Here is a 22,452-nt window from a genome sequence, read left to right on the forward strand (position 1 = left end):
CACACACACACACACACACACACACACACACACACACACACACACACACACATTCTTCCCTCATCCTTGTTTTTATTATCCATTCAGACAGGCTTTTGGTATGACTAGCTGCTCCATTTTATTTCTTGTTTGTATTGGCTCATTTCCCCGTCTGTGTTCAGAACGTCTGTGCTTGTTATTTGTCTCTGTCCTGATTTCTTTGTTGTTGCTGTCATTTGAACTTGTCAGCCCTGTGCTGTTTTGTTGTCATTGCTATTTTTAACATTGTATTTTTCATCAATGTAAAGAACTTGTATCTGTGAAATGTTGCTAATGTTCGGACCATTGCGGTACTCGCCCAACAGCTGCTTTCCCTGGGTGCCAATGAAAAAGTCTCATTGACAACCAGATGTGCTTTTTAATAGGCGTGCTGGCTCATGCAGTCCAGTTGAGATATGACTAATGGACACTTTTGCTGACTTCCCTAATCTCGCAAGGCTGGATGGGCAGCTTTGCAAAGTTGAAGGGAAAGTACTGGGGGCATCTCTGTAGCCAAACCACTTTCTGCTCAAATCCCCCTCCTCTTGTGAGCTCTCGCTCTCTGAATAAGTAAACTGCACGGTTGAGTTGTTTTCTAGCATCACAATCTCACTTTTGGACAACAGTCTTCACAGTGTGGGCCATCGGGTTTTTCTAAAAATGCTTGATTTTATATCTGTTCGATGTTTCATGAACAAACCCATAAACGTCTCCAAGTCCCTCCGCAGGAAAACCTCCTAAGAGCTCCGTGGTCATCAAGTATCTGAAAGGAAAATAAAGGAGGTAGGAAAGAATATATTTTTAAAGAGATGTTCTGCTGAGCTTCGTTACCCAGCGGTGAAGATGGTCTCTATCTTTGAGGTGACTGAGCTGCAGAGGCACTTCAAGACCCATGTTCCATTTCACGCTCCAGCTCCCACATTCAATTTTAATTGAAGAAAGTCTCTCCACTATCATGCAGAGACAGTGAGTTAGAGCAGGAAGAAAAGGATCTTAACCTTTGTTTAACTTTAACCAATACGCTCATTGGCCCTCATTTATCAAGTGATTATGGGAAAGGTACAGAATATAGTGGAAGTGATTCTTGGATGCTTGCTCAGCAGTTAAAATGAGCACAGATTATTTAATAGAATGAGAAGTCAGTGGCTGCCGTGATGTGAGAGTTGTGTGGCAATGGTACAACGGATCCAAAGTTAGGCCCTTTTGGTGAGCCGAAGCTTATCAAAAGGAAATCTTAGAACGCAGCACACGTTCCAAGAAGCAAAAATTCATGAAATCTGTCTTCATCAGTTTTAGTCTGGCACCGGTCTTTAGAGTGTGATTCACAGCTTTCAAAGAAAAAAAGAAAACAACATGAAAACAAGCAATTTTCTGTTTCAATCGCAGACGGACATTCTCTGGGAGGTTTGTGTCTTAAGTGAAAAATGTTCTTTTACGCTGCTTAATGCTCCGGGACTCATCTCTGAAGCATCACGTCCTCGGAGGCCGTGTACCAGCCCCAACAGAGCTTAAAGATAAAGATCCAGTTCTGGTGAAGGAAGTGGAATTTATATTCTGTAGAGTCTGAGAGACAGCATGGTAAAGCTGGGGGCGAGAACAACACACAGGGACTTAAACAANGTGTGTGTGTGTGTGTGTGTGTGTGTGTGTGTGTGTGTGTGTGTGTGTGTGTGTGTGTGTGTGTGTGTGTGTGTGTGTGTGTGTGTGCATGAGTGAGTTCACTGCAAGCAGCTAAAGACTGTTAAGGAGTCTAGTTCTTGAGTAGGACAAAGGGCCCAGTGTGCCACACACGGTTCCCAGTCTCCCCCCACCTAATCAACCATGAGCCCAGGAGACAAAGCCCTTTGATGGGGAAGAACAAGCAGCATTGCTAGTCTGTCTGATTGGCAGAGTTGGTATTGAAATTGGTATTGAAATCATTGACAATGAAGACTTCACTGCCCTTTGGCCCACACAAATGCCTTTTAGCCCGGCTCCAAGAGAGTTTAGAAGTGAGTTCGCTTCTAAAGCCTCGGTGTGTAAGAGAGGAAAGGAAGGAATTCAGACTCATTATCAGTAGAAGCTTTTTTCTCAGCTACTGTTGAGACCTTGATTAGTTACGGTCTGGAATATATGCTTATGATGTGTTTATGAACACACTCACACACATTAGTGAGAATGTGAATTAGGCAAAGCACTTGCACACTGAGAGAGGTGCGTTTATGAGACATCACTTTCAAACAGTGATGAAAAAAAAAAAGAAAAGAGAAAGGGCTGTTAAATCTGGACACCAGCCAGCCGGGATGCTTTATTGATGCTGTAATGGGACCGATGTGACATTTGAGGTGTTTAGCCGCACTAATAATAACTGTATTGTTTGGAGATGGGTGTTCTTTGGCAGCCTGCAGTCATCAAGAGGACTGGGTCGACGTCTGGGTCAGTCAGTGAGCATTTAGCTAAAGCTCAAATGCGTTTTGGATGTTGTCCCACTACATAATTACAAACATGAATATTTCTACACCAGTCTCGTAATAAGCTTTATGTAATAATACAAAATAATAAGCTATTCATATGTGATGGTATTGGGAATTAAAAAACAGTAGAATTCAAAAGATAGATTTGAGTGGAAATACACCTTTTCATTACTCTTTGTGCACACACCAGATATCCACACCGTTTGGTGTGAGACACAGAGAGAGAATATTCAAACTCCTCACAGACAGTCCCAGTTGCTCAGGTGAAGTTGAAATGCCCTTGATGCGAGTTGAAATTTCCAAGCGCTGCGCCATGTGCGTGTTCACAGTCTGACCCTGTTCTTTGTCCTGTAAAAAATATTTCTGAGAAGTGGCACTCCTCAAAGGAGTTCAAGTATCTTGGGTCCTTGGGGTATTGTTCATGAGAGAGGGCAAAGTAGAGCGTGGGAACTGTGTTTACATTTTTTTTTTTCATTTACTTGATGGTGTGGGATGTGAGCAGTGGCGGGACGGTCTGCCGTGTTTTATTATTGAATATCAGACTCAGGCTTTTGGTAGATGTGTTATCTTCACTATCAACAAACTCTACTGGCATGCAGGAGAAAACACAAGTAGCCCCCAATGACCACCTGAGTTCTTGCGCTCCCCCACGTGGTGTCTCTGAAGCTGCTCATGTTTGAGAAGTCTATGCACGTAGGCACCAAGTGTAAACCCATATGTATGAATGCAGCTTAATGCAGTGTTGAAAAGGCGAGCTGGGTCTGAGGATGAAGCTTTTACTCGATTTAGGTTCCAGTCCTCACCTGTGGTTGATGAGCTTTGGATAGTGAACAAAAGAACGAGATTGCATATAGAAATGGCTGAAATTAGTTTCCTTCACGGGGTGTTGCAACTCCTTTGGGAGATATAGTACCTTGGGAACCTCCAGAAAAGCCTCCCTCCCTGCCGCCATGAACCAGACCAGGATAAGTGATGGAAAATTGATAGATGTTTGAATGTGAAACTTGTCCTCCTCATCATTTCCCCCACTTTCTGCATTAGCTACACAACTGCAACAGCAGCTAGATATACAAAGAGAGCAGGCCAGGGCATCACCGTCTCTACCACCACAATTTGTGGTGGTTTAGGGATGGTGAGGCGAGAAATGTGTTACATCCAAGGAGAGGAGGCAGAATGTTTTCCTCGGTTGTTTTGGAAGTAGAACGGACCATTGGCCCAGATATAGGATGACCTTATGGTCTCTGTAGGAGACAGTGGTGATGCTGTCAACAGACAATTGTCTTGTCCTTGAATATAAGACAACCCACTGAAAAAGTATCATATGAACTGACATCAAAGCAAATATTCCCCCATCATCAAACCATCATAGCAGTTGTTGTTTCTTGCTCCACAATGAACTCCTTCTCTCCTGTTTCCTTAGAGGACACTAAATCAAGCCTTTATAGCCCCCCCCCCCCCCCCCCACAACACACACACACCACACAACCACACACACACACAACACACACACAACACACACACACACACACCACACACACACAACACACATTCTTCCCTCATCCTTGTTTTTATTATCCATTCAGACAGGCTTTGGTATGACTAGCTGCTCCATTTTATTTCTTGTTGTATTGGCTCATTTCCCGTCTGTGTTCAGAACGTCTGTGCTTGTTATTTGTCTCTGTTCCTGATTTCTTTGTGTTCTGTCATTTGAACTTGTCAGCCCTGTGCTGTTTTGTTGTCATTGCTATTTTTAACATTGTATTTTTCATCAATGTAAAGAACTTGTAATCCTGTGAAATGTTGCTAATGTTCGGACATTGGGTAACTCGTCCCCAACAGCTGCTTTCCCTGGGTGCAAATGAAAAAGTCTCATTGACAACCAGATGTGCTTTTTAATAGGCGTGCTGGCTCATGCAGTCCAGTTGAGATATGACTAATGGACACTTTTGCTGACTTCCCTAATCTCGCAAGGCTGGATGGGCAGCTTTGCAAAGTTGAAGGGAAAGTACTGGGGGCATCTCTGTAGCCAAACCACTTTCTGCTCAAATCCCCCTCCTCTTGTGAGCTCTCGCTCTCTGAATAAGTAAACTGCACGGTTGAGTTGTTTTCTAGCATCACAATCTCACTTTTGGACAACAGTCTTCACAGTGTGGGCCATCGGGTTTTTCTAAAAATGCTTGATTTTATATCTGTTCGATGTTTCATGAACAAACCCATAAACGTCTCCAAGTCCCTCCGCAGGAAAACCTCCTAAGAGCTCCGTGGTCATCAAGTATCTGAAAGGAAAATAAAGGAGGTAGGAAAGAATATATTTTTAAAGAGATGTTCTGCTGAGCTTCGTTACCCAGCGGTGAAGATGGTCTCTATCTTTGAGGTGACTGAGCTGCAGAGGCACTTCAAGACCCATGTTCCATTTCACGCTCCAGCTCCCACATTCAATTTTAATTGAAGAAAGTCTCTCCACTATCATGCAGAGACAGTGAGTTAGAGCAGGAAGAAAAGGATCTTAACCTTTGTTTAACTTTAACCAATACGCTCATTGGCCCTCATTTATCAAGTGATTATGGGAAAGGTACAGAATATAGTGGAAGTGATTCTTGGATGCTTGCTCAGCAGTTAAAATGAGCACAGATTATTTAATAGAATGAGAAGTCAGTGGCTGCCGTGATGTGAGAGTTGTGTGGCAATGGTACAACGGATCCAAAGTTAGGCCCTTTTGGTGACCCGAAGCTTATCAAAAGGAAATCTTAGAACGCAGCACACGTTCCAAGAAGCAAAAATTCATGAAATCTGTCTTCATCAGTTTTAGTCTGGCACCGGTCTTTAGAGTGTGATTCACAGCTTTCAAAGAAAAAAAGAAAACAACATGAAAACAAGCAATTTTCTGTTTCAATCGCAGACGGACATTCTCTGGGAGGTTTGTGTCTTAAGTGAAAAATGTTCTTTTACGCTGCTTAATGCTCCGGGACTCATCTCTGAAGCATCACGTCCTCGGAGGCCGTGTACCAGCCCCAACAGAGCTTAAAGATAAAGATCCAGTTCTGGTGAAGGAAGTGGAATTTATATTCTGTAGAGTCTGAGAGACAGCATGGTAAAGCTGGGGGCGAGAACAACACACAGGGACTTAAACAAAGAGTCTTCATCCAGTCTTGATCTTGCGATATGAACTCTCAGATGAGAAAAATGGTTTGATATGAATCATTATTAAGCAATAATAGTAATACAGTTGTTTTCCATGCGAGTATAATGGGTCATAATGGGTCTCTGTGAAAGATGGAAATCATAAATGCCAAGGTTTCAGTGTAATTAGGGATCAGAATTTATCATTTGATAGTAGAGTCGGTCAGGCAAGGAAAAGGACGTGAGACTATGTGATCGTACCAGCCCTCCCTACTCTGCGTAGGGGCTTCAAAATAAATACACGCTCATGTAAACGAGAACCTTTACATAATGTGCATTGATCTACATTTTCTTCCCTTTCCTCAAGCTAGAATCAGCATTTGGTATTTGACAGCATTGTCACTTTTTCAGCCTAAGGCCATTTGTCATTTATCAGGTTTTTCTTTTATGTTTTTTTTTTTGTTTGTTTACCCTCCAGCACGCTGAAGTGAATATCCCACGGTAAAATAGCTTTGCGCCAAGCACATTCCTCTGCACATTGTTTGTTTAGAAAAGATGTGAGGCAGCGAATGCTTCTCTGTGCCCTCAAAACATCAGACTGAGATAAAGAATGAGAAGACTTGGGCTGGGAATCATATCTGCTTGATCGGTACGGATCACTTAAACGGTGAGGATCAGACCGAAGACGAAGGAGAGATTAGCAGGATTGGCTGTCTCCCCAAGCGTTTCACACATGGAGGCGAGGATCAGATACATGCCTTCATTTCTCATCTGCGATTTCATCTACTCAGTCAAAGGAGGACGTGGTATTGATGAGTGATTGGATAACAACCTGTATATGCCTGTGACTCTCAATGGCTGACTAAGTATGGTTCCATTTTAGTCATTTAAAGGTCCCTTATGTTACACCTTTTCCAGTGTTTTATTGTATATCCATAAGAAGATATATTTGTGCTTTTAAGAACCAAACACCATCTTAGTGTAGTTTTATATCTCCTAGGCTTCTCTCTGGAGCTCTAGCAACAACAGGTCAGTGAGCCAATCAGAAGAGAGGTTCTTAGCCTCTTTCCTGATTGGCTGACTGTTTTATGAATGATCAAATAAAAATAAAGCAGATTTCAGGTAAACACTCAGAGAAACCAAATCCTGCAAGGTTGGATGGTGAGTCCAAGTGGGCGGGGCTTGAGGCATGGCTGAGAGCGGTAACTGCTTTGTTGTGACATCACAAAGTTACAGAATTCCTGACAGCTCATTTTAAGTCTGTTTCTGAATACAGGCTGTGTGCATTTATTTTTTGTTTATTTCCGAACACGTAAACTGTACGTTTAATTATATTATTGCTGTTTTATATGTCAGTTTTGCATTCAAGTAATAGAACTGTTTGCACAGACAAGGAAATCAAGATCAGGAGCTACTAAATATGCTTGAAATGTCAGATTTTATGTTTTTGTCTAACTTTATTTTGATAGAAGAAAAAAATTCAATTTGACTTTGGTCCCTTTGTGTATGGGGTTTCTGTCCGTATTGTCACGGCACACAATAAGGCAGATCATTCCACTAGAACAGCAAAAATAACACTCAATTCAATAAAAATGTGATTTGTAGGTGAAAATATCTCTGATGTCTTTCACTTTGTTGAAAGAAAAAAATGTCTTTTATGTGTGAGTGCGAAAATAAATGATTGGTGAAAACATTTCTGTAGGTATAGCAGACAATACTCGGTCAGTCATGTAGGGCTCTTTCTGTCTTCTTCTTTTTTTTTTTTTTGAACTTCTCCGTCTGTCAGTTTTTCCATAGGCTGTCTAGTGTGGGCCGCACATTGAATGCAAAACCCAGCTAATTACTTCCACCCAATCCCTCCACGTCTTAGCTCGCAGCAAACCCCCGTCCCTGACAAACACAGCAACAATATGAGTTGTCTCTCTTGTGAATGCCAAGTACCCAGAGCTGAATGAGAGCGTTTATTACCCTTTTTAATTATCAAACAGCAGGATGTCTGTCCCTGTAAACAATTTTCTGCCTTTAAGCAAAGTACAGAGAAATTAGTCCAAAGGAAATGGGTAGCACCTGTACAGAAGATGTTCCGACAAACGTAATATAATGTGGTCCTGTTGTGCTTGGCTGACGAGGTAGAAATGTGAGGTATCACAATAAATGAACGAGATTTTCTTTGTTTGTTTGTTCTTTGCTTTAGATTATTGCATTTCCCCATGAGGAATGGATTAGCTATATGATTTCATGGCTGTAACGGGTTAACAAATTATCAGTCTCGTTAGTGAGGTATCACTTTGGAAAATAGTCTGACAAACAACAGCAGCAGGCATGGAATACAAAACTCCACTCTGCAGCAGAAAACCTACTATTTCACCTCTGGGCTCTCTAGTTTTGGCTGTTTTCCAAGCTGAACTGTTTACTTAAAATGGACCTCTTCACCAACACCCACACTCACTATTCCTGCTCGCCCACACACACACTGTCCCCTCTCTGCTCCGCTGCTGATTGGCAGCACAGACCAACCTTATGTTTAGGCTAATCCCACCTTTGGTCACTTGTTTTTGGGAAACTTTTTCAGAGTAAATGTTGACCAAAGGCACCCGAGCATGAGCAGGATTCTGTACCGTGCTCCGCACAAAGAAAAGTCTCTCAGTACATTTTTGTAGAAAGATGGAGAATATAAAAACATTATCATCTCCTCAAAATGGTATGTTACACTGCTGGCAGCGTCACCAGAATTTAACTTAACTTGCCAATTATGTTACTTGTTATTTATCAGTGCATACATTATTATCTGGGATGAATGAGTTTTCATTTTACAAGACTAAGAGTCTATGCTATGCTATCAGCTCTGCAGGCTTCAGAGAAGTGCATTGAGCTGAATGCTAACTTCAGCATGCTAACATGCTCACAATGACAATGCTAACATGCTGATATTTAGCAGGTATAATGTTTGCCTTGTTCATCATGTTAGTGTAGCGTGTTAGCATGCAAACATTTGCTACTGTAATTAGCAATAAACATCACTAGCTATTACCATTGTTAATCAGGAAATAGCTTCTTCATAACTTCTTACAGTGTACAACAATGTAGACATTAGGAAGTTTGACTTTGATGCTGATTTTACCAGTGATTACTCGGCTTAAGAGCACATTGTAATACATGACGGCAGCTTGGAAAAGCAGCTTGGACACACACAAGCAGGCACATTCACACACATATTCACACACGCTAACGTGGCTGTTTCCCCAGGACTCCTCCAGTGTAACCACTGAACCGCTCCACAAGAGCAGCAGTTGACTGGTTGGTTGAGTGCCTTGCTTCAAGCAACAAAAAACCCCTCTATATTTAGACATCTTTCCTCAGTGTGATGAAACAATTCACAACTGTTCAGAACTGAGCATCACAACCAGGAAACAAGTAGGCCTATAATAAAATGAATTTATAGAAACTGAGTAAAGATTTTAAAACTTGATGGCGGTTAGGGTTGATGGCTAGACCACAAACATAACATCTAGTAAGATGTTTCTTGTTCAGTCATGTAACCCTCCCCAAGGACTTTGATAGCTCCGCTCTATCTTTCATCTCACTCCCCTCCTCTCCTCTTGTGCAGGTTACTGGTACTATGGGCAGCATGAAGAGTGGTTTGCACCAGCACCTTGCAAGGCTGGATGAGATCTTCGCCACACGGGGTGACTATGTGCAGACCCTGCAGTTCATGCAGCAGATGGCTGACAATGTGATCAAACAGCTGCTGGGCCTGCCTGACTGGGAGGAGGCCAAAGTGGACCTGGCATCCATCGCTGATCAAACGGCAAACATAGAGTACTACAGGTGAGGAACTGAGCAATACATGTGTCTGGCTTGTACAGAGCAGGGTGGCCAGGGGCTCACTCACTGTGATGCCTCAGATGTAGAGGTTTCGAGTTTAACAGGAAGTGAAAACCGCCCAAAATGGCACCCACCCAACTGGATTTTTTCCAAAGCTTAAAATTTTATTTACTGTTACCATGAATATTTTCAGGGGTTTAGTGCACCCATAATGCTGTGGGAGGCAAAATTGTACACATGTATTTCTGAAATGCAAATTAGTAGAGAACATTTTTAGAAATATAGTTATTAATATCTTACATAGCTATCCACGATGGTGCTACTTTATTTTGGAGAAGACATCTAAGCATAAGGGAAGCTGGGAGTATCACATATTTATGAACTTTAGAGTTATAATTACAAAATATAGATGATTCCTCACGATGCAAGATACACTTCAGCTTATAATATCATGTCTCTTTTTATAGCTACCATTACTGAGCAATTTGTTAGTTGAACACACAGCTGAATAGATAATTCATGTGTAGGTTGTTTCATTCTGCATGTTATGACCTGAATATATCACATGATTTTTAGTGGATGGGATGAAATAATGTGGTTGCATGTGTGTATCACCCACTTGTATGAATAAAACGTCCTTTGCACACATGGCTGTGTGGGACGAAGCATCCTATTAAATCATTAGCAGTCATTGCATCAACGCTTACCATGCATAGAGCCTAATGATACGGTGCAGTGGTCTTGACAACTACAGGATGTCATGAACTACTATCCAAGGCCTTGTCACATAACCGTTAAATTCATAGTCTTATCATCTTAGAGCAGAGACAGACCTGTGGCCCTTTTTTTTTTTCTCCTTTCCGTGGTTGTTTCTGTGGAGTCTGCAGGAACAGACAAGCCAGTGTGTTTGTATTGATCTGCAATGTGACTCCTCTGCTTTCCCGATAATTCAATACCCCTCATTGCGTCACACTAATAGAGTAGACAGACCGAAAGCAGACAGCCAGACATTGTAAGCTGTTAATGGACTAATTAGCACCGCCTCACCCAAGCAAATTGTTTGTGTGTGTGAGTTTTGGGAGTGTGTGTTCACATGTGTTTGATCGGACTTATCAAAGTCTAAGTGTTGTTTTCTCAGTGCTGGCTGTCTTCAGTGTATTCATCCAGAAATATTTTGTTTACTTTCCAACTTGCACACAGTGTTTGTCATGTTACTGTACTGAGTCATAAAATACAAATTGCAGAGCACTGATACAGCCATCATCCATTCCAGGAATTGCTCCACATTCCTTTTAATAGTGTCCCAAAGCAAACAGACTCTTTATATTTTTATTATTTTTTTAGTCTGAATTTTCACTCAGTCTTTGATGTTTTACATTTTGGCATGAACAGTTCCTAAGTCTAGATTTGCTACTAAGGGTACCCAACAAGAGAATGTAATTTGGTCAAACAGATCCTTTGTCTCAATTAAAGGTCACATAATTTATAAAGTGAGCTTTCCCTATCTTTTCTGATTATAAAGAAGGTATAGGTTTCATATTAATACGGTGAAAATATCAAAGTGCTCAGTCCACAGAGAAATGTACACAGTCTGTATTCAGAAACTGAGCCTTAAAACAAGCCATCAGGACTTCTGTCACATTGTGATGTCACAACAAAACAGTCACTGCCCTCAGCCATGTCCCAAGCCCCGTCCACCTGGACCCACCATGAGTGTTTACCTGAAGTCTGGTATACTTTTATTCGATCACTCAGAAACAGTCAGAGCCTCTTTTCTGATTGGCTCACCGACCTGTTGTCGCTAGAGCTCCAGAGAGAAGCCATAGAAAGAAGATGTAATACAACATTGAGAAATATATCCTCTTACGGATATCAGAACTTCAAATAAAAAAAGTGTAAAAAATGCAACCTTAAATGGTTGCTGTGATCGTGTTATACCCCTACTTTGTGATTTGGGTGCAAACACAGGGGAATTTGAATGTAAAAAAAAAAGTGTAAAATCTTGCTGCTAAAGCTGTACTTTGAGTGGAGTGAAACCCAAGGTTCAATATCAAGTCTAAGATAACTAAAAACCTGAAGTATATGGGAAAATTCAACTAGCCCTTACAGATATAGAGCTAATGTGTAGATGACAGTGACCTCTGAGCTCTCTGTGAGGGGAGGTTTTTGTCAGGTTGTTATTATCAATCTTTTAAATTGAAGCTGGCATACTTAGAAGGGCTCTCAGCTATCCAACACAATTTCTTGAAGAAAAGTGCTTTTCTATTATACATTCATGTAACCTCCCATCCCCACGTGTCTCTGTGCTCTACTCACTCTAATTAGATTAAGATAACACAGACAAACACAGTGGCAGTGTTACCCAAGAGCCTCCATGTGCATGTTGACGTCCCAGCTTCTTGTACTGTACGAATTAGATGAAGATGAAATGAGGAAGAAATAGCGAGGAGGTGGTGGCGTGGGAGAGAAGGGCAAGGGAGAGAGAAAGGGCTGACAGGGAAAGAGAGAGAGGACAGAAAGATTAAAGAGAGTAGATGAGAGGAGGAAGAATAAAGGGAAAGATAGAGGAGAGCATGAGAGATGGGGGGTCATGTGGGAAGGATTCTGTATATTGATGGAGACGGATTGATGGGAAGTAAAAAATAATAATTAAAAAGATAACAAGACTGTGCACAGTGATGTAGGAGGGATGAGTGCAAGAGGAATGATGGGAAAAGAGAGGAAGATGAACACTGATGGAATAGAAGAAGATAATTAGAGGAGAGGAAAGAAAAAAAACGGGGTGACTTTAATTAGATATATATATCACTAGTTCAGGGTGAAAAGGTGATATAACCTCCCCTCAAGTTAGTTTTTTCACAGCATAAAACATTCAGCCGTATGGATTTGAGCTCATTCATTATTAACCATCTGGAGAGGCCCTCTGTGTCCAGTCACAAACTGACCACTGCCCACATAACAGATGGATACACTGAGGAGGGCAATGCCACACAGGAGTATACCCTCAAGCATGAACACACACTGTGCCTGTTGAGGTGAAAATAAGTGGGACACTCTTGCCTTTTGGTTTCTGGCTCCTGCATGTTTTCTCAAAAAGTCACAAGAGCTTTACAATTCTGTTCTTTTACAAGATGAATCTTGAATCTAGTTTTGTTAGCCATTGTTTCTGTCAGTTACCTCTCCTCTCCTCTGATTAAGTGTTGCTAAAGCTATAGCTGGTTAGGATGTTGTGGCTGAGCAGTGTAGTGTAGTTTACAATGGTCGAAACTCATTAAAGAGATTTTCAACAGTGGTTATGTGTTTTTACAACAAAACAAACAAGAATGGGCATTTTTAGATGACAACCACTGATTTTTTCAGCTGAAATGGCAACAGTTGCGGGCAGATTCTGTTAGCTGTAGCTAGCTAAGCTAATTAACACTAACTCCGTCAGTTTGCATAAAACTCTGTCTTCAGATGACATTTTTATGCTGACATATTTTAAATTGAGATCCATGTGAAAGGGTCACAAATACTCACTTGATGGCTGTAACATTAATGCTGAAAGACTTGAGGCTAAAGCTACATGTGCCCAACCAGATAAAGGGCAGGTCAGAGCCATAAACTTTAGCCTAAACTCTGCTATAGTATTCTGGTTCTCACACAGTGCATGTGACAGTCCTGAACGGGGCTTTTGGCCACACAACCTGGCTCTGAAAGTAATGTTACTATTCTTACGTTATCTAGACCAGGCTGAATAGTAAGATAATTAGCAGGACATGCTATGTATAATGGGTTAGGGTATAGAGTATAATGTTTTTTAACTAAAAATAATTATGGCAAAACCTACAAAAATAAGACTGTCCATGCTTTGCCAAAACAGACATTCATCAGTTGCAGTTTAATTTTCTGTCCCTGTCTGTATCTGCAGGTGGCTCACCTACCTGCTGCTCCTGATCCTGGACCTGATCATCTGCCTGCTGGCCTGTCTGGGCCTGGCCAAGCAGTCTCGCTGGCTGCTAACCACGTGAGTGCAATATGCCCTGTAACTGTAACTGTTTTTTTTTTTTGTTGTTGTTGTAATTTTTTTTACAAAGACACAAGCTGCTTTTTTCCTTACAATGAACAAAACAATCCATTCCGTTTTTTATGTTTTTTTTCTCCACATCCTACACGCCAGGAAGGAAAGACAAAGATTGAAGAGGCAGGGGCAGGACTGAGACAGAAGGGGTGGGCAGTCAGATTAGCACTCTAAGTGAATCACAGCTAACTGGGAGCCATCATCATTCTTTTTGTTTCTGTGACATTAGTGCTGCGGCAGCTGTAACAGATTCCATTGTTTTTCCAGATGTTATAGCATCTAACGGAATATGCACATTGTAACACAATACTCACTTCTCCAAATTGACCACTAGATTATTCATTGTACATTCTCTTGGCTAAACACAGACCAAATGTATTATCTGTTTTCTTCTAGTTACTCCAATGCATTTACTTAATGTATAAAACATTGAAAGGTTTTAAAAACTGCGCTTCCCACCACCGCTGTAAACTTGTTATCCTGAGGAGGATAATTTTTATTGTAGAGAATAAGATGAATTAGTGTACACAGAGGGAGCATGAAGAAAGAGTTACTTCTCCTCCCATCAGAGAGAACAAGGCAGCTAAGTATTGGACCATGTCCTTCTACAAACACTGCTCAACTAGCCCTGTTACATTTCACCATTTGCCTTTCAGCATTGCCAGCGGTAGGTTGAACTTGCTCGAGTGTTACCGTCTCATTAGCTTTGCTCAGCAAATTCGAGAGATGGGAGCGAAGCCATTTGATTATATCAATACAACTTCCTGAAAACTGTTATTCCATCTTAACACTTGACCTGCTTTAAATTGCTTCAGACATGAATTACACTCTATATCAGCCAATGTACTGTATCTCCGGAGCCTAGTATGGTATATGATTAATTATTTAGGTTTGTATTTCTAGGGGCCTTTTTTTCAAATTAATATTTTATTGATTTGACCTTTTATAAGTGACAAGGAAGCAAGATAAATAAGTAATAAATAACCACATGCAGTGTAAGTTAAAGCAACCAAACATGATATAAGAAAAATTGTTATTATAGTACAAAGAGTTTTTTGGCCATTTAAAAGTGCTGAAAGAAATTTCAATGATAACAGGATGTTGGTATGACAGAATTATGACATAAAAAACCCATATGTGATGATACATTACACACAAATACTGAACTGTATGTGCACTATATATTCACAAGCAGTACCTCCACTTTCATTTAATCTTCTTAAAGTATCTATAGCTGAAGTGCATCCATCTCTAATGGGATGTGATTTTTTTTTTTTCCTCCTCCCGCTGTAAAGGAGCTTCCATGGGGCTTGAAATCCACCCGAGCCTCCATTCATCCAGCCAAGCGTCACTCTGTCTTTCTCAATCAGTCAGTTCAGGGCATGAGCCGTGCTGAACTTGCCCTACGAGCCACAAACCCAACCCCCCACTTCACCCTCCAACCCCGTTACGCGCACAAGATGAGTCAGTGTCAAAAGTGTCTGCCCTCCCAAGAGATGCTCTCTTCCAGTAGAATGGATGTAGTTGGAGGCATTCGGGAGCAGATTACACTCTGTGGTCCTATACCGACTCTTTCTGGTGCTTGCAGCTGGCTGACCCCCCCTGTTAGCACCACACTCAGTAACAGCTTAGACAAGGAGATATGTGAGAGAGAAAGAGATATCCACAGACCTTGCTGACAGTAGTTTTTATTTGGATTTCTTTACGGGCTATTTCTGTTTGTGGAGGGAAATATTGTTGTTTCTCACTTGGCATTTTTTTTATGCTTTGACCACATTTATCTCCATTGTAGCCGGGTTGTGGTAAAAATGACATCTCAAAGCCTGAGTACATAACAAAGCAACTCTTAGGTGAACTGAACCTTAAAATGTTGTGATGTAAATACAGCATGAACTCATTTTAAGCTTCATTTTATGTATTGAAATACTTGTGTGCCCCTCATGGAGACAGAGAAAGGAAAATAATTCCCCTGGATGACAGAAATCATCAGAGCTCTCATGAGCAGGGACCTACAGCAAGAGGAATTGCTATAAAAATAAACAATGCAAATAAGTGAGATCTGCTTCAATTACAATGAAACTAAATCACAGCATTAACAAGGAAAGAAAGAAAAATATATATTTTACTACCTGGAGGAAGTGAGTTGTAATAGAAGCTGCGTGTGGAAAGTAATAAAAGTTTTACAGGGGAAAGCCAGAGCTCTTCAGGTAACCTTGAATGTCCAAACTCACTAGCATAAAAAGCCTGAGGAAATGGCAGCTGAGTTCAGCAACTAGTTTTCCACTTGTGCATTTGAGCATGCTGATCAAATATCTGCTGTCTGAATAAAAGTATTGTAATATATGCAAGAGAGTACTTTCAGTTTGAAACCAGATGAATGTCAAGACGACTGCTAGTCTAGACAGAATCCTCCCGAGGCAGCAGTGACTCTTATGTATGACTGACTTGCAACAGTCAGTATGTTTTGAGAGAAATGTGATGACAGCTGAATTATGTTTTTATCAATATAATGAGGAAATGCTTTTAATTGACATATCTGCCAAATGTTCACTGACGGTCTTTGTCAAAAATTCAACAGTGACTGGAAGCATTTACTTTATTAAGTTTAAACCAGTCTTTCCCCAACCTTAAAGGTACCATATTGTATAAAGTGTCTTTTTTTATTACAAAGCAGGTCTAGGTTCTATCTTAATACTGTGAAAGAATCAAAGCACTCAGTCCACAGAGAAATGCACACAGCCTGTATTCAGAAACTGAGCCTTAAAATGAGCTATCAGGACTTCTGGAACTTTGTGATGTCACAGCAGAGCAGTCACCGCTCTCAGCCATACCCCAAGCCCAGCTCAGCCAGACCCACCATCCAACCTTGCAGCACTTGGTGTCTCTGACTGTTCACCTGAAATCTGCTATATTTGTATTTAATCACTCAGAAAACAGTCAGCAATCAGAAAACAGGCTCACTGACCTGTTTTTGCTATAGCGCTCCAGAGAGAAGCCTGAGAGAGGAGATGTAAAACTACATTGAGATGGTTTTTGGTTCCTAAAACCGCAAATGTATCTTCTTATGGATATCAACACTTCAAATAAAACACAGAAAAGTGTAAAATATGGGACCTTTAACCAAAGCTATTGTTGCCAAAATCCTGTCACACAGGGTGAATCAGGATGCAAAACCAGTTCTTTGGTGCCCTGTGCCTTGTATGCCCACCGTTCACCCCAAATAAACTCCCTATAGCTTATGTGCGGGATAAAAATGTACCATTTCTTAAATACAAAAAAGTTGCCAGTGAACATAATCCAGTCAACAGCTACAATGCCCTAAAACTGTATTTGGCCAATAAAAGAATATACAAATACTGAGTCAGTATTTTCTCTAATTGGCCAGTCCAACCTTGTCCCACATCGGTACCACAGGGAAGTGTACTTGGGCCTTCATAGTTTTTCTTATACTGACTTTAGTATCTTCCAACCCACTGAACGAAGTACATAATCTATATGTATGGAGATGACTTAGTTTTTTCATATTAATTGAGTTAGCAGGAGTGGTACAGCCACAGTTCAGCTGCTTCACATCCAGGTCACTTCAGGTTGTTGATTTGAAAAAACTCAAGATGAGAGGCAGGTGGTTTGATGATTTATTAAAACTGCAGCTTCCCTTACCAAGAAATTCAAACTTTGATGTGAAAGCTCCAGAGTGATAGCAAAGGTGTAATAATACATTTACTTCTAGGACACATATAGTCAATATGATCACTTCACAAGCCATTAAGTGTGATGTTGAGAAAAGGCAGCTTGTGAAAGGAAAACTCCTTAAATCAGTAAAGGCTAAGTGTCTTATATTGATAGCTGAGAAATTCTTCACAGCAAAGTCACAATGTGTGAGAAAGTTTGTTATAATTTGCTTAAGACTCATAAACACAACATAATGAGGTGCGTTCTAAGTTACTCACAAATAGTATCTGAGATGATCACAAGGCCGAAGCCAAAATTAGAACCTGAGAGAAAAATGTGATTATAACAGCAATTTACAGCTAAAGATTCAAGTTTTTTTCTTCTTCAGTAGAGAAGAAAAAACAACTTCCCACACTGATTTAATTCAGAGTGACTTGACCCCATCTTCAGTGAGTGCATTTGCTAGCATTCATCTGCCCTGCTCATTGGCCTCTGTGACTTTTTCACTTGATGTGCTTTGCGTCAGGCTTACACCCGATTTGCTGCTGTTCTGTGTAGCTCAGTGACTCCCCTTTGCCCACCAGAGCACAAAACTGAACACAGTCTTGCTCAGTTTGAATGTGACCTGCTGACCATTTGCCCAGGCACACTGTGTTCACGGTTGTTTAAAGAAGCTCACGCAGTCCCGTATTGCACTCCCTGCAACAACAAACTGTGAAATAGGCATGGCCTGGCAGAAACACAGGCCACTAGTTCTCAACCTTTTTTTGTTGTGACCAGTTCAACCAAAGAAGTTTTTTTTTTTTTCAGATGGTTTTATTTGAAGGATTTTTATAAGCATGTTGAGATGAAAGTATTCAATATTTCACAAGAAGAAGCATAAATTAGAGAGATCAAATATTATTATGTTAAACAGTCTTCCTGTCCCTTTGATCATCTTGTGATCCCTCGCATTTATATTGGGACAGCTTTGGTAACCCTCAATCATAGATAATGTTGGAAACCACTGCCACAGATTCATGTATGTATGAAACATGTAAACAAACAAACAGCAGGCACATAAAATGGGTTAAAGCAAGGCACAGAAATAGCACTGGTGTATACTGTTCTCTTGAAGAATCGTGTTGAGAGTGCACTTAAAACAGAATAAATAGACAGAAAACTAATTAATGAGAAAACAAACAAACAGCAGAACACAGTTAAAAACTGTTCAGAGTGCAGTAGATTGTGATCATGGTTTTAAATTGGCTGATAGGTACAATTGTGTTTAGTTTTGCACATCAGACTTCACGTCAATTACTTGAATGGGTCAAATAAAGACTATGGGACCAGTTTAATAAGGAAGTAATGTATGATGACATGTTGCCATTTAGGGATAAAAGATAATAAATAGAAACCAATGTATATCATGTCTTACTGTTCGAGATGCTAGGGGTCTTATCCAACCAGATTCTGAGATGTTTCTATTCCAAGACCCTCTCAATACTAAACCCTTTTAGAGTGGTAATCTGCAAACCATTGTACCCACTATGTCTGGCTCTAGAAAAGGTTTGTTGTATGATTTCAATGGAAGAGTGTATAGTATTAACAGAGCAATACAGAACTGTGTCATGGATAAAGATTGACATTACAGTTTGTTATAGAGGATGTAATATGGTTAATATAAATTGTGAACAACACAGGACCGAGTATTGAACCTTGTGGAACCCCATTTGACAGTGTTATAAATACAAAACGATCATTTCCCAAGATCTCGCATTGCTGTCTATGAGACAGATAGTTCTGAAACCATTTACAGGACTTAGAATCAAAACCAGTATCACATAGCCTTTGTAGGACCATAACATAGTCAGCACTGTCAAATGCTTTTGTTAAATCAACAAAGAGGGCAGCACAATATCAGCCTTTGTCAACAGCATATAGAATAGCATTTGTAACAACATTAGTAACAGTGACAGTACTATGTTTGGCTCTGAAATTAGATTGTTGTGGACTAAAAAATAATTTTTCAGAGGAATGATTTGAGCTGGATTCTGGGACTCTAGCAAGACAGGACAGTGTAGAAATTGGGCTGGTAGTTGTTGACGTAGATAAAGACATTCCTGTGGTGAATCACACTAAAACAATAAGACAGTAGAACAACTCTTCCATCTCTTCTGTTTTTCGATTTTAAATCGTGATAAGCACTCTGTGCAGCCTTTCTTCTCCTTCCTATCTTGTTACCCATTAAGTTTCAGGACTCAGTGAGGGCTCTGTATCAGATGGAAGGAGGGAGACAGACTACACGAGTGAAAAAACTGATAAAGAGGGAGGCAGAAGGCAAAGAAAAAGATATGGGGGCAAGGGCAAAGGGAATAGAGAAAGTGAGAAATGGAAAAATAAAAGATAGAGGAAGAAGGATGGAGGTGTTGGTGGTGAGTGTTAGGAGCTCGCCCCGTACCTTCTCAGCACATTGTGAATTGGGTTAACCATGGAGTCGAAGAATGTTGTAAAGATGAACAGGCTGGTACAAAGCCTGGGCATACATACATAAATTATACTGAAACACTGGTGGCACACTGTAGGGTAAAATCAAAAGTGCCACCGTGGTCAAATCAACAGGAGCTTATTGGATTTTCTGGAGATTATTTTCCCTAATGAGTGCTGATCTATGATAGGACCAGTCTTCATCTTTTAATGGGTATTGATCTTCTATCATACTTAATACACTCAGGCAGGCACATCACTGCTCCCCTGCATGCAGAAACATACACCCAATTCTTCCAATCTCTGCCCCCACTTATTGTCACATGTCTCTGATGTCATTTTCTGATAGTATTAGATCATCTGGGAGGGAGCCCTCTGCAAAATAAAACCACATTTTTATAACCTGATGGGTGCGGGAGCAGCCTTCCACCCAGGGGGGCTGTAATCGAATGTAGGAGCCAGCGGAGCGGACATGCTCGGCTGCTTGTTCCCGGGGTTCATAAAGCCACGCCGCTGCAGCTGCACTGTATGTTGATGCTGTAGAATCAACTCCCACAGAAATAAACATGACCTCTGACTTTTTTGCTGATGACAAGCCAGTGAGATCACCACTCCTACCCCTTGGGGGCTCACGCCGTTTCCTTTCAATAGCAGAGGCCGTTATGAAAATACTTCCATGTGCGTCACTGTATTCCCTCTGCAGGGTGCTGATAACTATATTAACTGCAAAATTCCTGCTTTTTTTGCTTTCGTTTTGAGAGTGTCCATGCATTTCTCATCTGTGTGTATTATGGATTGTGTTGCTGCTTCTTCATGTCTTATGAAAAGACCAACTTGAAGCACCTATAACTGCAATTTCTACAGAACTTTATTGTGTCTTTTAACACATTATTAAGATTTCCCTGGCCCCATGATTTCTGCTTTTTGTTCCCTCTCATCAGAGTCTTTTTTAAATAGCAGTAGGCAGCTTGTTTCAGCTCTCAACAGGCTCTTTAATAAAAACACTCTTTGCTACCTGTCCACCACCAAGCACCAAGCAGACAAAGTTGGTGCCTAGCTGGGGAAAATAGTGGAGCATTTAGTTGCTAAAAGGGCCAGATATTTTTCTGTTGGAATAGAGCTAAAAAAGAGAGCACTTACATTCATTACATGGACACAAACACAGCTTCAATTGAATGCTAATGTCGCTCTGCATTTGTAAATTAGCAGCTGTTTACCAGCAAGTCTGACATATCAATTTAAAAGGTGATGATGTGTCTGTGTCGTGTTTACAGCTTGTTTCAGCTATGGCAGGCTTAAATGTCGAACCCTAGCTACTCTCCCGGTCTGCTAATGGTGTGATTTGAGGAATGAATAGTATCCCCTCGTAATCAATACAAATTATTGGAAATTACTTACTGCAAAGTGGTACATGGGATGTAAATCATTAATCATTGTGTTTCAGTTGGATAAATACCAAGCTTTACCAAGCCATCAAAGTCCTGGTTGCTGAGTCTTCAGTTGACCACATCCACTGACTATTGTAATGAGCTGCACTGTGACCTTTGCTGTTGCTTTGTGTCCCTACAGGATGATGGTGTTTGGAGTGCTGACTCTCGTCCTGAGCTGGACGTCTCTGGGAGCTGACCTGGCCACTGCTGTGGTGAGCTGCTTCACTTCCTCTCCCCCTCTGACTAACAGTCTGACCCGATATAAACTAGCATAACCCGGTCTGCAATCAATTCTTATCGTGCCTGACAGTGATGATGAATTGCTTTAACTACACGCACGCTGCACTTGAAAAATGTCTTTCCCTGTGTGGGGGAGGGGGACGATTATACACTGCGTGCATGCAGTGCCATATGTGCTTATTTGTATATACATGCTTGCATTAAAAAAAAAAAAAACATCTGCAGGGTGTCGGCACACAACCATCTGAGCATCACATTAGTTAAAGGTTTTCCCACATACTGTGCAATCTCACATACAAATGTGCACCTTTTATTAATGAACGCATTTACATAAGATGCATTTGAGTGTGGCTCTTTGCAGCAAACAACATTTCATTGGAGCCTTTTCATTCAAAATCATTGCATAGCTGCTCATTAAGTGTCTTTCTAGCCTCTCTAGTCTTAATAAAATTTTTCTAGAAAAGTCTAGTTGTAAAATGTGAGTGAGCTAGAAAGAGCCCTCACAGCCATGCAGTGTCATCTAAAAAGGAATTAGCACCTCCTCGCTGCCCCGTCTTGAGTCTTTCTGATCTGAGTTTGTCTTTCTGACACCTCTTGCGCTTTTGATCTATGCTGTCAAACAGTGCACCTCTAAAAAATAGGCCGACAAAAGAACAAAATTCCCAAGCCCACACCTTGTCAGCATCATGATTCAAGCCCGAAAAGGTTGATTCATAGTGAAGGATTGCGACAAAAAGAATCTAATTGGAGCTTTTAAAGTTTATCATACTGAATAGGTAAATAATTTCAGCGGTCTGCTCTATTATGGCCTTTCTGCAAAAAAAAAAAAAAGCCACACTAACATTTGAATGACCTAAAGAGGAAGAATCAATGTGATATGTGAAAATAGAGAGAAGCATTTCAAAGAATGAATACTAGATGGAGGAGCACTTGGTGTTTGACTCACCTGCCTCAGGCCTGCGTGCTATTTTTCCCAGGTTTGTTGTTGGATGTTGTGTTTTGACTCGGGGCTGCAGAGGATTGTTAACATGTGCGAATTTAAGTAGGAGATAATGAGCATCGGGTAAAAAGCAGCATGAGGTGTGATGAGTTACAGCATATTAGTCTCTAGTGTCATCCTCCCTTCACATCTGCCACTTCAGTGGCTCCTTTATAAGTCTCTGGTCTC

The 22,452-nt window shown here is 40.8% G+C and overlaps 1 protein-coding gene across 2 annotated transcripts in view; it reads left to right on the forward strand.

Moving 5' to 3' along the window:
* Positions 1 to 22,452, forward strand: part of ttyh2 (tweety family member 2) — a 94,595-nt gene that overhangs the window by 59,837 nt on the left and 12,306 nt on the right. For both annotated transcript variants that reach the window (XM_022743508.1, XM_022743509.1), the window contains 3 exons: positions 9,199 to 9,419; positions 13,327 to 13,422; positions 21,184 to 21,256. In XM_022743508.1, the coding sequence (XP_022599229.1) occupies positions 9,199 to 9,419; positions 13,327 to 13,422; positions 21,184 to 21,256 (390 nt within the window). The remainder of the gene's footprint in view (positions 1 to 9,198; positions 9,420 to 13,326; positions 13,423 to 21,183; positions 21,257 to 22,452) is intronic.

Source organism: Seriola dumerili, unplaced genomic scaffold (genome assembly GCF_002260705.1).
Source record: "Seriola dumerili isolate Sdu_G_001 unplaced genomic scaffold, Sdu_1.0 BDQW01000068.1, whole genome shotgun sequence".
In the NCBI taxonomy this organism is placed as follows: Eukaryota; Metazoa; Chordata; class Actinopteri; order Carangiformes; family Carangidae; genus Seriola; species Seriola dumerili.